Consider the following 13,385-nt stretch of genomic DNA (forward strand, 5'->3'; position numbering starts at 1 on the left):
ATTATAGTTATTTCTGTATACAGAAGGAAGCCACTGACTTGGAAACATAAGCTATGTATTCTGGATTAAATATTTGGTCTTCCAAAAAAAAAAAAAGTTGAATATTCTGAGATGTATTTAGAAACAACTTACATAATATATGTGTAACACTTGCAGAATATACAAAATGGTTGTCTTTATTTCAGTGCAATTTTGTCTCACAGAGTAAAGATTCCAGGTGTAATGAGTTTACTCAGCAATATGGCAGAAAGATGCACATGTAAGATTAGGGTCTAGAGATGCATTATGAATCTCTGGAACTCTTACTTCCATGTTACAGTTAGACATCTCATTCCTACTTTTAAAATCCTACTCTTAAGGTGTAAAGTGGAGTGCTGCTGGAAGATGTCCAAGGAGAAAGTGGACATTTCCAAGAGGCTGTTGAAGCAGTGTCTGTGTCTTTTTCCTAAGGGAGGTCTGTGCATTAATACTGTATAGGGATTTTGCACTCCCGAAAAATGCTTAGATTTATTTCAGGGCAGTCAGAGAGAGCCCAGCTCTTTTTACAAGGCTGAAGAGAGCTGTTATTTGGCTAACTTGGAGAGAGTCCAGAATGGACCTTGTGAATTTCAAAAGGAGTATATAAGGAGAACCCTGTTGAATCCTTCTGATTTAATATCATTTTTGGCACAGTAGACAATCATTGTGAAAATCATGCTTCTCTGGATATTGTTTCCCAGCATCTGTAATTAATAGGTATCCTGCCTCTGATCCTGGAGGTAGTTTATAGTCATTATGGCTAGTAGCAGTCACTTGCAACCTGATCATTCCCAAATCTGCCTAATCCTATTTTAATGAGAACTGTGGGAAAGTTGTAAGATTTCGTTAAGAGCCTTCCTATATAACTGGAGCACTGCAAAGGTATTTATAATGTAACATGGAAAGCAGCCCAAAGATTCAAATCCTGCCACCTGCCATAGGGAGTTTAATTGCAAGGCTGTTGTTTATTCACAATAGAAGCTGGAAATTTTTAAGGGGTATGTGCTGCATTGTAGAGAATGACCTCTGACTTGAGGGTAGAGCCATTCCCCAACATGTAATTTTTGTGGTGTTTGAGTTTTAGGCTAGGACTCTGGAAATGAGGGTTTGAATCTACCCATTGAGGGACCTTGGGCAGGTGGTAGGCAGTAGTAGAAGGCAGTAGCAACCCTCTTCTGAACAAATCTTGCCAAGAAAACCCCAAGATATGTTTGCCTTAGGATTGCCATAAATTAGAAATAACTAGAAGGGAAACACAGCAACAGCAACAAAAATAGCCACAGGTGCCATTTCCTGCAGTGGCCTCCTTCAAGGCAAAATACCAGTGGAAACATATTACATATCACATTCCCAGGTGGGACAGGAGCTTCCCCACATTGCTACTGTTTCACTGGGGAGTAGGGAGGGATAGTTAGATCAAGACATGTTTAATGTCACGTCTAGTTTGGTCCTAAGAAACTGCATGTTTATCTTTTGGGTGACCCATTGTTTCTTTCTATAACTTGTTTTATACAACTTCTAGTAGCTAAGATTTGCTTGGCTCCAGTACACTGCATCAAGAAATCTTGCAAGGAACTTTTTGTATCACTTTCCTATGGGACAATGTTATCAGTTTTGATCTTGTTTTTCTCCCTGTTTTTGTTTAAATAATTGGTAAATGGCAGGGGCTATGAGTGAATTCATTAGTTTTCTGCAAGAGCTGATTAGGAGAACAATTTGCTACAATACCCCTACAGTGTTAGTTCACCATATTTGTCTTGGATGTAATTTATGCTCTCAACCTTTGCTTTCAAACTCTCTGCTACACTGAAATTCTAAATGGAGAAAAAAAATTAAACATGGAGGGATAGGGAAAACTAAAATGACATTAGCTACTGTTTACTTAAACTATCAAGCTTAACTGGCTTTGATATTATTTATATAAATAGCCCCCCCAATAAATAGACCAATGCAGTTGACAATTTACATCAAAGCACAATCAAAACTATAAACACTATTAAAACCAAAATTTGGGATGCGTAATAAATAATGACAGAATAAGTAATAAACACAGAGATAAATAATTATAAAATAAAACAAATATAATTCAGGAGAATGTAATGGCAAATCTCCTCTGAACAAATCTTGCCAAGAAAACTCCATGATAGGTTTGCCTTAGGGAATGACATGAAGGCACACAACAATATCAACAACAATCACCAGTGGAAGCACCTATAAGGTTTCCAGAAATAAATATGTTTTAAATTGGTGCCTAAATGACAATATAGTGGAGAGACAGATTTCTGGAAGAAAGGATTTCCATAATCATGGATGTCACAATACAAAAAGGTCTGCCATCTGTAGTTGACATATGAGCCACATTAAACAAGAACACCACAAACAGAACCTTTTAAAGTCTATATCAAATTATGGGCTATTGTTATTGCTGTTGTTATTATTATTATGTTCATTTTATGCAGGGCTGTAGGCTTTACACAGCACTTTACAAAACAAAACAATCAAAAAACAGATAAAGGCCTGGCTACAGCATACAATCTAACCATCAACAAGGAGACATAAAAGTAAAAAAAAAAGATTATACTAAAATTACACAATAGTACATATTGAATTGCAAGCCATCTCATTTTACTTGACCATTAAATGTTTGGATTTTTATATTTGTTCTTTTTAGCATCTCTTCACACAAAAAAGATTAGTAGTTATATCACATCTTACATGATAAGCTTTGCCATTTGTCTTGTAACATATAAAGCAGCAAGATAAGTTCATCTCATTGACTGAGATCCTGCACTGTCAAGTGTGCCTTATAGGTTCTGGATGCTTCCAGTCACTGTCATCAGCACTTACTGTTTTGCTGCAATACATGCTGATCCATGGCTATCACATTGCTGGTGAAGAGTGGCACAGTGGATCAGAGAAGTTTCTGGCTGTGTTCCCATTCCCAGATGCAAACTGCGGACATCTTCAGCTGAGATCCACTGGGGTCCTCCAGAGATCTTGAGAGATAACATTACTGATCTGCATCCAGCTGGGAAAACAGTCAAGTGCCCCTCTGATCTGGTACATTCTCTACATCAGAAAGGTCATGGGGTGGGGGAGGCTACTGCAGCAAAATAATGAGTCCTGGGTGAGCTTTGGATATTGAAGAGGGAGGTGGAGAATACCCACATCTGCAACAACAACAAAATTTATTCAAATATAAGTTGGACTTACATGTGCATATATCACTAAGAGAACATCAGCCCTTGTATATGGCAGAGCAAAGTGATTGTTCCCAGCTCCCAAGTATATGTACACAGGCAAATACGTACTGTATAAACTCATACCTATTTTCATGCTATGGGTTAGACAACTTCGCACATGCTGTAGATTACAGCCCAGCTAAGCAGTGTACACACAATAAACTCATGAATACTAGTGTGTGCGTGTGTCTGTCTGTCTCAGCTTAAACTGCTTATCAACTTATGGTGATCCCATTTATTTCATAGGGTTTTTTAAGGCAAGGATTACTCAAAGGTGGGTTTGCCAGTTCTTTCCTCTGAAATGTAGCCTATAGTACTTTATATTATTTGGTGATCTCTCATTCAAATACTAACCAGAGCTAACTCTGTTTAGCCTCCAAGATCAGGCAGGACCTGGTGCCTTTAGGGTATTAGGCTGGTCTGAAAACTCACATACCTCAAAGAAAAGATCTGCTTCTGGAAAATATTAGTCAATTGCCCCCAGCCTGGTGCCCTCTAGATATTTATGACTGTACTTCCCATAATTCCACTGCACACCTTTACCTTGGAGTATTTTTTTTAATGACCCACATTCCAGGGGACAAGTATCTTCAACCAATCCACATCCCTCCCTCCCCTTCCCACCACGTTAACTTCCACATATACCACTTCCTTGCCACTGCTCCAATTACAATTGATTGCATTTCCAACAACTAGGACCAACAGATTTACAGGAAACATACATATGCTAACACATGCAAACACACAAACAAACCAATTTAAAAATAATGACTGTAATTTAAACCATATATTTTAATATATGATATAATTTCAGTACATATCTTCATCAGGGGAAAAGGCTGTGACCTACTCATTCTGCCATCAGGCCTTAATTGCTATTGGAAATTTCAAAAGTCATTCTCCTTTAATAGTTTTCTACCTTTCAGGTAGACCTGAACTGCACATAGATCTTCAAATAAGTCTGTTCTCTTTAAAGTCACTGTAGGTCCACCTAGCAGAAAATTATTAGGCGCCATTTAGGTATCGAGATACCATTGGCAGCTGGAAGTGTTCATGTTAGTGGGGCATGCTCTGGATTTAGACTTATCAGTAACTCTAAGGGAGCTATACAAGGTTCTGAACCCTGTCACCAGACTAAGGTATGCACCTTGGATAGAATCATAGGCCTGTTACAGACAGCCAAAATAAAGCTGCTTCGAGTCACAGTGGAGGTACAGTGTTTCAATGATGCATGCGTCCTAAGAGTCCAGAAGCCACACCAAAGCCACGCTCCAGTCTGGAGCATGGCTTTGGTGCGACTTCTGGACTCTTAGGACGCATGCATCATTGAAACACCGTACCTCCACTGTGACTCGAAGCAGCTTTTTTTGGCTGTCTGTAACAGGCCATAGAGTTGGAAGAGACCACAAGAGCCATCCAGTCCAACTCTTTGCCATGCAGGAACTCCCAACAGATGGCCATCCAGCCTCTGTCTAGAAACCTCCAAAGAAGGAGACACCTCTACTCTCCAAGGCAGCATATTCCTCTGCTGAACAGCTCTTATAATCTTCCTAACATTTAGGTGGAATCTCTTTTCCTGTAATTGAATACATTCCTCTGTGTCCTAGTCTCTGGAGCAGCAGAAAACAAGTTTGCTCAACCTAAATATGGCATCCCTTCAAATATTTAAACATGGCTATCATGTCACATGTACAGTTTTTGGAATAAAACTTGGATTGGAATAACCACCCCACAGAAATGCAAGCCTCAGTTGTCACTGAGAAGCACAGAATGCAACAATGACATATCACTAATTTTGCAGGGAGAATGTAGACACTCGCAGATATAGATTTCCCATAACACAGATAGGTCCTTGTGTGATAGTTCTTTAACACAGTCAATGTTCAGTGAACTATCAGTCAGTTTGTTATATATATTTTAGCACTGAAACACAATGTCTGCTCTTCAGATGTGGAATGCCTTTACTTGACAGTTGATATCACAGAAGTAGGATGAATAGTGAGATTGTAAACAATTGTGAATTCTGGTTGTCTTTTAACAGGTTGAAGGATGGGTTACCTGCTGCTGAAATGTGTGCTCGGTATAAAATTAAAGGCTATTCACTCATCATAAAACATGTTTCTGAAGAAGATGCAGGAAACTACACTATATTGCTGAACACCTGGCCATGGAATTTGCATAAAAACTTTACAATCACACTCAGAATAAACGGTGAGTTGTCTGTAAATGAAATTACCGAGAGGTTGAAATCCTATATATGTTTTCCTGATGTATATTTTGAACTTTCTGAGACTTACTTCTAAGTAACTGTGCACAGAACCAGTGATCAAGCCTAGCTGGAGTCACTTTATTTTGAGAAAGGTATCCATAAATAAGAAGGATCTTTGTTATCTTTTGAGACAAGAAGGTGCAAATCGCTTGAACTCCTATTGCATTTGTTTCTTTTTTTTTTCTCCACAGTGAAACCTCAGATTTATGAAAAAGTCTCATCAATTCCTGGCCCTAATCTCTATCAACTGGAAAGTGAGCAAATTCTAACATGCATTGTTTATGGCATTCCTCAGCCTACGGTCAAGTGGACCTGGCATCCCTGTCAACAGAATCTTTCTATGGCAAGGTAGATTATTTTAGATACTTTTTGTATCTTACCATTAACAGCCTTGGTTGTAATTTTTTAAAAAAGAGAATTTGTTCATTAGATTTGTAATTTCAGCTATAAAATATGTGGTTGTTGAAAGACACACATCCAGTTTCAAAATAATTATATTGCCATTAGAATTCAGAGACATAGCTGTGTTAATGTGGAATATTTATACTGGTCAAAGACCGAATAAATTTTATTACATTACATTAATGTGGAATATCACTATGTAAAGGGCTATAGTATCTTTGAGACTAATTCAGTGAAAGACATTGTAGCATAAACTTTGTAGATTATTGCTATTAGTGCTGCTTTGAAATGCTGAGCTTTCTCTGACAAAGAAAGGAGACAGGTAGCTTCAGTGGTGTCCCCACCTCTGACGTCAACCAGTGGTGGCGGGCTGCTGGAGGGGTAGCAGCGGCCAAAGGGGTATGCTCACCCTTCTCCTTTGCCATGAGAGCAGCTTTCTCCTCAAGAGGAAGCCACCACTGTGGCAGAGTCTGGTTGGGTGCACTCTTCTTCACTGCAGCAGCAGTAGCCTCTTCCTCAGAAGGAAGCCACTGCTGCAGCAAAGCCAGACTTCTCACCCCATAGGGTGAGGGCCGAATGGGGAGTCATCCCTCTTCTGAGGTGTCACCCAGTATGGGCTGCAGCCCCGCAACCACTTAATGATGTCCATGGGTGATTTGATTATTCAAAGGCTTCTTCCCTTGCGGAGGTGAAATGGATGGGATGTGAAGGCACCACCTCAGTTCCCTTCCTTACTGTGGGAATTAGAAGGCATAAAGGTACTTTCAGTCCTTACCCACATTTACTTCTGAGGCTCGGATAGGAGCTGATCTGGATGCCAACTTTGGGACAGATGTGACTACAGAGGCATCCAGCGCCTCTGCCATTACTGTTAGACTGGATCAATTTGAATCAGTAAGTACTGAGGATGTGGACAAGCTCCTTAGTAGTATGAAAAAGATGACTTGCCCTCTCGACCCTTGTCCAACTTGGCTAGCCATCCAGGGGGGATGATACGATCAAGCCGATGCTGGCAAACATAATTAATGCATCTCTCAGGGAAGGTACCCTGCCCCCTTGTCTTAAGGAGGCAGTAGTTAGACCACTCCTAAAAAAAAACCCCTCCCTGGACAGAAATAATTATAGGCCAGTATCGTTACTGCTTTTTTTGAGCAAGGTGATCGAGAGGGCAGTCACTAATCAGCTACAAGCTGTCTTGGAAAAAACTGATTTTCTGGATCCATTTCAAACCGGGTTCAGGGCAGGATACGGAGTGGAGACAGCCATGGTCATCTTAGTCGATGATCTCTGTCTGGGCATCGACAGGGGAAGTGTGACCCTGTTGGTGCTCTTGGACCTCTCAGCAGCCTTCTATACCATTGACCATGGTATCCTTTTGGAATGCCTGAGAGAATTGGGTATCGGTGGCACTGCATTGCAGTGGTTCCAGTCTTACCTCTTGGCTAGGTTCTAGATAGTGTTGCTTGGGGACAGTTGTTGGGCAACAGGGAACTCAAATAGGGCATCCCTCAAGGCGTGATTCTGTCCCCAATGCTATTTAACATTTACATGAAGCCGCTGGGCGAGATCATCCGGAGACATGGGACAGGGTGTTATCAGTACGCTGATGACACCCAAATATACTTCTCTATGTCTCAGTCTAATGCAGTGACTAAGGATGGCATCTCTCCTCTGAATGCCTGTCTTGAGGCGGTAATGGACTGGTTGAGGGAAAACCGACTCAAGCTGAATCCAGGAAAGACGGAAGTACTCGCTATAGGAACCCCAAATTGGGAATGGAGTTGTGTCAGCCAGTTCTGGATGGGGTCACACTTCCCCTGAAGGACTCTGTCTGCAGTCTGGGGATGCTCCTTGATGTCGCTTCAGCTGTCAGCGCATATGGATGCGACAGTCAGGAGCACCTGTTATCAGCTTCGGCTGATATGGCAAGTGCACCCCTTCCTTGAGCCGAGGGACCTTGAAACAATAGTACATGCACTGGTAACCTCTTGATTGGACTTCTGTAATGCGCTCTACAAGGGGCTACCCTCCTGCCAAGTTCGGAAACTTCAGCTGGTACAAAACATGGCAGCCAGATTGATCACGGGGACTTCTAGAAATGATCATATAACACCGGTCTTGAAGTCCCTCCACTGGCTGCCAATTAGTTTCCAGGCAAGGTACATGGTGTTGGTGATTACCTTTTAAAGCCCTACATGGCTTGAGTCCAAAGTACTTGAAGGACCGCCTTCTTCCCTACTGTCCGTCCCACACTCTAAGGTCCTCTGGGAATAATTTATTACAGCCAAAAAGATCTAGGGTGACATCAGTTTCCCAAAGGGCCTTTTCTACTGCTGCTCCAAAGCTATGGAACAACCTGCTGGAGGAGATCCGCCACATTTCCACTCTGACAGCTTTTAAGAAACTCAAGACGGATCTCTTCTGGCAGGCCTTTCCAGCTTAGTTACCCCTCCCCATATATTGAGATATAGAGATATGGATATAGAGATATGGATACGAACTTGACATGAACATGATCAAGACTACGAAAATGCCTCCTCATCTGTCTATTTTCGTCCAAATTTTAATCAAATGTTTTTATTGTTCTACCGTTTTTATATTATGATTCTTTAATCCTGTTTTAGCATTGGGATTGGGGGGTGAGCATAGGGATTGATTTTTTATTTTATTTTATTGTAACTTTGATGTATTTTACTGTTGTAACCCGCTCAGATTCTCCGTGATAGGGTGGGCTAGAAATAAATCTATTATTATTATTATTATTATTATTATTATTATTATTGAGAAAAGGTCATGCTCTCTGATATTACTTTGATATTTCATCAGAGCTTGAATAAGCTAATTCCCAGAATCCTCCAGCCAGCATGACCACTTGGTTTGACCTCCTCCATGGTGTTTTGTTAGATGATCCCATTCTTGTCTCTTAAGGCCATTAGGGTTGACATTGACATAATATCGATGTTGACTCTGTTCTTCATAAATTTCTAAGAAGAGGAAAACAAGTACTGGAGCAGCAGCTTCTTCTTTGCCCTATGGATGAGGCCATGTTGGTCCCCATTATCTTCTCCCTGGGAACCAGGGGGTGGAAGCAGACCCCTAGCCCCCCTTGGTCTCCTGGCAAATGGATGAATCCAGAGAGCCATGCCTCTCGGTACTCCTGATCCAAAGCAAATATCTATGAGAATAGAATACTTTGACAGGGAAGAGTTCCAAGCTTCCTGTAACTGTGCTTTCTGTGGCCAGTTGATAGGACTTAACCTATCATTGGGAAATATGAGGCAGCAGTTGGAGATGACAGGTCCTGGGAGGTGGGAGGGGAGTAGTAGGGTTGGAGCTTGTTGAATTACTGTCCCATTGCTAGAACTGAAGAAAGATTCAATTGTCCCTGAAGGTGGTTTTTCTCTCTCTGTCAAATCCTGGACATGTTAACCTTCACCTCAGACAGCAGTGTGCCATGGCTGGCCCTGACAAATGACTAGACCAGGTTAGACTGCTTTGCCATCTTATTCTTCCAAGTTGTCACTGGTGAATCCATATCAATGAGGCAGTGAATTTCCCCTTAGTTTTTCATCTGGATTTTAAAGGTGGTGCCCAAGGTGCTGAACTCCATTACTCCAGATATGTTCAGCAATGTAGATAGTTTATTTATAGTGCAGACTTAACACCCAGCTGATATGGGAGTGACCGGCAGCCACTGGTTCTGCCTGAAAGACCATGGTGAAGATTGCCTGTTGTCTTTGGGCCTTTGGCTGATAGACAAGGCCAAATGTGCAGTAAGTTAAATACAGATGTCACCCATAAGGTTGTCACCCTGGTTCAAGACTTTGGTTTGGTTGATGAAAATCTATGGGAAAATGTGGTGCGCTGAGCTTCCGGATCTTTATATGAAGTAATTCATAAACACAGAATCTTAGGGCTAGAAGGGACCACAAGGGCCATCTTGACCAAACCTTTCCATGCAGGTATATGCTAAAACACTCCTGAAAGATGCCCACATCCAACATCTGTTTAAAGACTTTCAAAGAAGGAGAGTCCACTGTCCACTGGGGAATTCTGGGAACTGTAGTTTTGTGAGACATTTAGCCTTCTCTGTCACAGAGCTCTGGTCTCACAGCAAACTACAACTCCCAGGATTCCCTAGCACTGAGCCAGGGTAGTTAAAGTGGTCTCAAGCTGGATTGTTTCTGCAGTGTGTTTTAGACCAAAGAAGTTCTTCCCAATGTTTAGTTGTAATTTCTTTTCTTGTAATTTGAAAGCATTTGTTTATGTTCTAGTCTCTGAAGCAGCAGAGAGAAATAGCAGTAGTAACAGTAATATTGAACACTTTCTATTTGTTCAGGAGATATAGAAAGTATTTGATAGATGAGAGCCAAAACTTTATTATGCTCTTCCCTTTTTGTCCCAGTGAATAATATACAAAGTTTGATGGTGGTGATTAAGTTTGATGTAATTTGGTATAGGACAACAGACAGACAAACAGACTGATTTTCTCTTTAAATGAAGTGGGAGTCATGCAGCTCTTCACAGCATTCCTCACCATGAGTTATTATGGCATGCCAAGGTCTCTTATTTTGAACCTGAATTTGGTAGCCTTTAATAAAGAGCAATGGCTATTCTATGAACGTGCTAGCAAAGAACATTTAGTTGTTCATTAATACACTACAAATAGCCTCTTGCTAATAATAATCAAGAGAACTAGAACCAATGCAGTCTTCTTTCTGCATATAATGATGATAAGTTGTAATTTCCCTTTGCTCTTGTCATGCTGAAATGGTTTAATAGTCAGATATTTCTGATTAGTGTGCACTTGCTGTTCAGATTTTGTCAAAGGCTTCTTTATGTGTTTTCAAAGTACCAAGTTCTTTATTAAGCTCTAATCTTTTGTTGCTTTATATAATGAATGACCCCCCCCCAAAAAAAAAATTCCCATAGGCTGCATGTGGCCTCTGGCACCACATTTTGTAACTCTAAGCCCCAAGAGAGCCCCCAAATCTTCTAAACCCCAGCCCTCATGACACCCACCAAAACATGGTGATATAAGTCCCCTTGTTTCCCTTCCTCTGTAAGGGTAGAAGTAGACCAAATGTAGGAGCTCATCGTGACAATCCCTATGCCATGCCCTCAAGATGCATCAAAAGCTGCAGACAGCCATGTGAATGCACATCATCCCATTAGTACTAGCAGTTTTCATCTCCACCCTAAGTGGGTCTTTTGTAAAGTTTATGGGTCATAATTGCGCATTCAGGAGCAAAATAATTAAATTACAATGGGGTAACTCCAGCCTTAGAAATTTGCCCTTCCTTCATTTGTATTCAGTGATCATCCATGCACACTCTGCATGGAGACACACAAATGGAATATCAAGCTAGAGACACAAGCAATGAGGGTGTTGAGTAATCAGTTAGTAAACGTAATCTTATTGCATTAGAAACATTAGGTCACAGACTCAGGAAGCAAAGGGCCATAACAATCATAATGAACTCAGAGAGGTGGCTTGCAATATGAATACCTTTGGCTGGGTAAACAAAAGGAAAAGAAAAGAGAAGTGGTGCTCGGCTGGATTTTTCCCAAACAAACTTGTTCTCATTGTCTGCAATATGTTAGCACTGATTCTGGTGACTAATATGTGTAAATAACTGCTCACAGAAGTCTACTTACACAAGATATGAAAGATCCCAAGGAAGATTACTGCTGATAGTTGGATAAGAAGAGGTTTCCAATTAATTCTTCTCTCAGAAATATTCACCATAGTCTTCTGTGAATGGATTTTCTCACATTAGATTGTTTATATGACTAGACAGCTGAGAAAAGTAGCCATTTTTGCAGAACTTTGCAGCTTTGAGTCCAGCATGAGATGGATTGCCTCTCTGCAACCTTTAGCCACCAGGAATTGTATAGATAGAATATGAATGAGAAGAAATGTGGGCTGATATTACACATGTCTACTCAGAAATAATTCCAGCTGAATTCAAGAGGATTTAGGCTTCATCCACACTACAGAAATAATCCAGTTTGACACCATTTTAATGGTCAGGGCTCCATGCTATGGAATCCTGGGATTTGTAGTTTGTTGTGGCACCAGAGCTCTCTGATAGTGAAAGCTAAATGTCTCAGAATTCCATATTAAGGATGCAGCCTTAGTTTTCAGTGGATATAGCACTGCAGTCTATATCTAACATTCTCTATTTTGCTTAATTGCTGTCATGGCTATTGGCGTATAACAATTTTGCTTAATTGCTGTCATGGCTATTGGCGTAAATTGCTGAGAATTCTAAATATTCTCCCTAAACTGCGAATCCCAAGATTCCATAGGATAAAACCATAGCAGTTACAGTGGAATCACACTTCAGTAACTGTGTAGCATGAAAGCACACACACACACACACACACACACACACCTAACTAGGAAAGTCTGGTACTTGTGAATACAATATTTTCACTGTATGCTTGTTTTCTAGATGGTGTATATCATTTCATTATTACACTGGCTGAAGCAGGATTTGAACCATGGTCTCCAGAGTCATAGTCTAACACGCAAATGACTACACTACACTGGCTCTCATACTATTATTGTAGTAAACACATACAATTTATGGTTTAATAAGTGTTTGCATTGTGGTTAAAAAGTATTCACAAGTGCCAGACTTTCCTAGTTAGTCTTTTTTGCCATCAGTTTAGATGTCTTCTGTGTGTAAGGGCACATACCCAACATCTCCCTTTTAGCATGAAAGGGCCCCTATTCTGAAATAAAGACATTCTGCACAGGCCAATAAAATGTCCTCCTCCATTCCAGTGGCAACAATTCCAGATGATGCAGGGCCCATTCCCTGGTTCTAATGCAAAGTGTCCTGACAACATCGAGCCAGCTCAGCACCAAAGCAGAGGTATAATACCCTTAAAACTTTTTTTTTAAAGGACTTACCTTTTGCTCAGGATCTTCCAGGAAGATCTGGAACTGTCTGTTGCACTGCCAGGCAGCTGTTTAGAATGCATCCCATTGTGCTGCTTGGCACCACCACAATGGATAAGAGTTGCCCACTCTGAGGTCAGAACCTGATACCCAGCCATGTAATCAATGTTGGATGCCTTGTTCTGACTCAGAGCGAGTCACTCTTGCCAGCAGCAATGGCATTGGCTGGCACAGAGAATAGCTACTCAGTGTTGGAACAAGAATGCCCAGATAAAGGGCAGAAGTCAGGGCAGTTCTGGGGCCAGAATACCCGGGGCTGCTCCTGGAGTATTCTGGCCCATGCAGACACCACCAAATAGTTGAGTTTGAAAATGTGCTTAGAGCAACCTGCTTTTTAATTGTCTGTATATATTTTTCGTTAAGCTCTGGTTGGTGGATGTGAAACCTTAATTTACAGTATATTTTTCAACCATATCTAATGGTTCAAACTATCTAATTTATAGCATATTTTTTCATGTTTCTTTTACTATGTATTTTTGGAGTT

The 13,385-nt window shown here is 40.8% G+C and overlaps 1 protein-coding gene across 1 annotated transcript in view; it reads left to right on the forward strand.

The window, feature by feature from the left end:
* Positions 1-13,385, forward strand: part of LOC149319904 (vascular endothelial growth factor receptor 1-like) — a 127,467-nt gene that overhangs the window by 18,053 nt on the left and 96,029 nt on the right. The window contains exons 7-8 of the mRNA XM_089512568.1: positions 5,302-5,471; positions 5,721-5,877. Coding sequence (XP_089368694.1) covers positions 5,302-5,471; positions 5,721-5,877 — 327 coding nt within the window. The remainder of the gene's footprint in view (positions 1-5,301; positions 5,472-5,720; positions 5,878-13,385) is intronic.

This window comes from Sceloporus occidentalis, unplaced genomic scaffold (assembly GCF_023333645.1).
Source record: "Sceloporus occidentalis isolate IW3139 unplaced genomic scaffold, rSceOcc1.0.p SCAF_2, whole genome shotgun sequence".
NCBI classification, from domain to species: domain Eukaryota; kingdom Metazoa; phylum Chordata; class Lepidosauria; order Squamata; family Phrynosomatidae; genus Sceloporus; species Sceloporus occidentalis.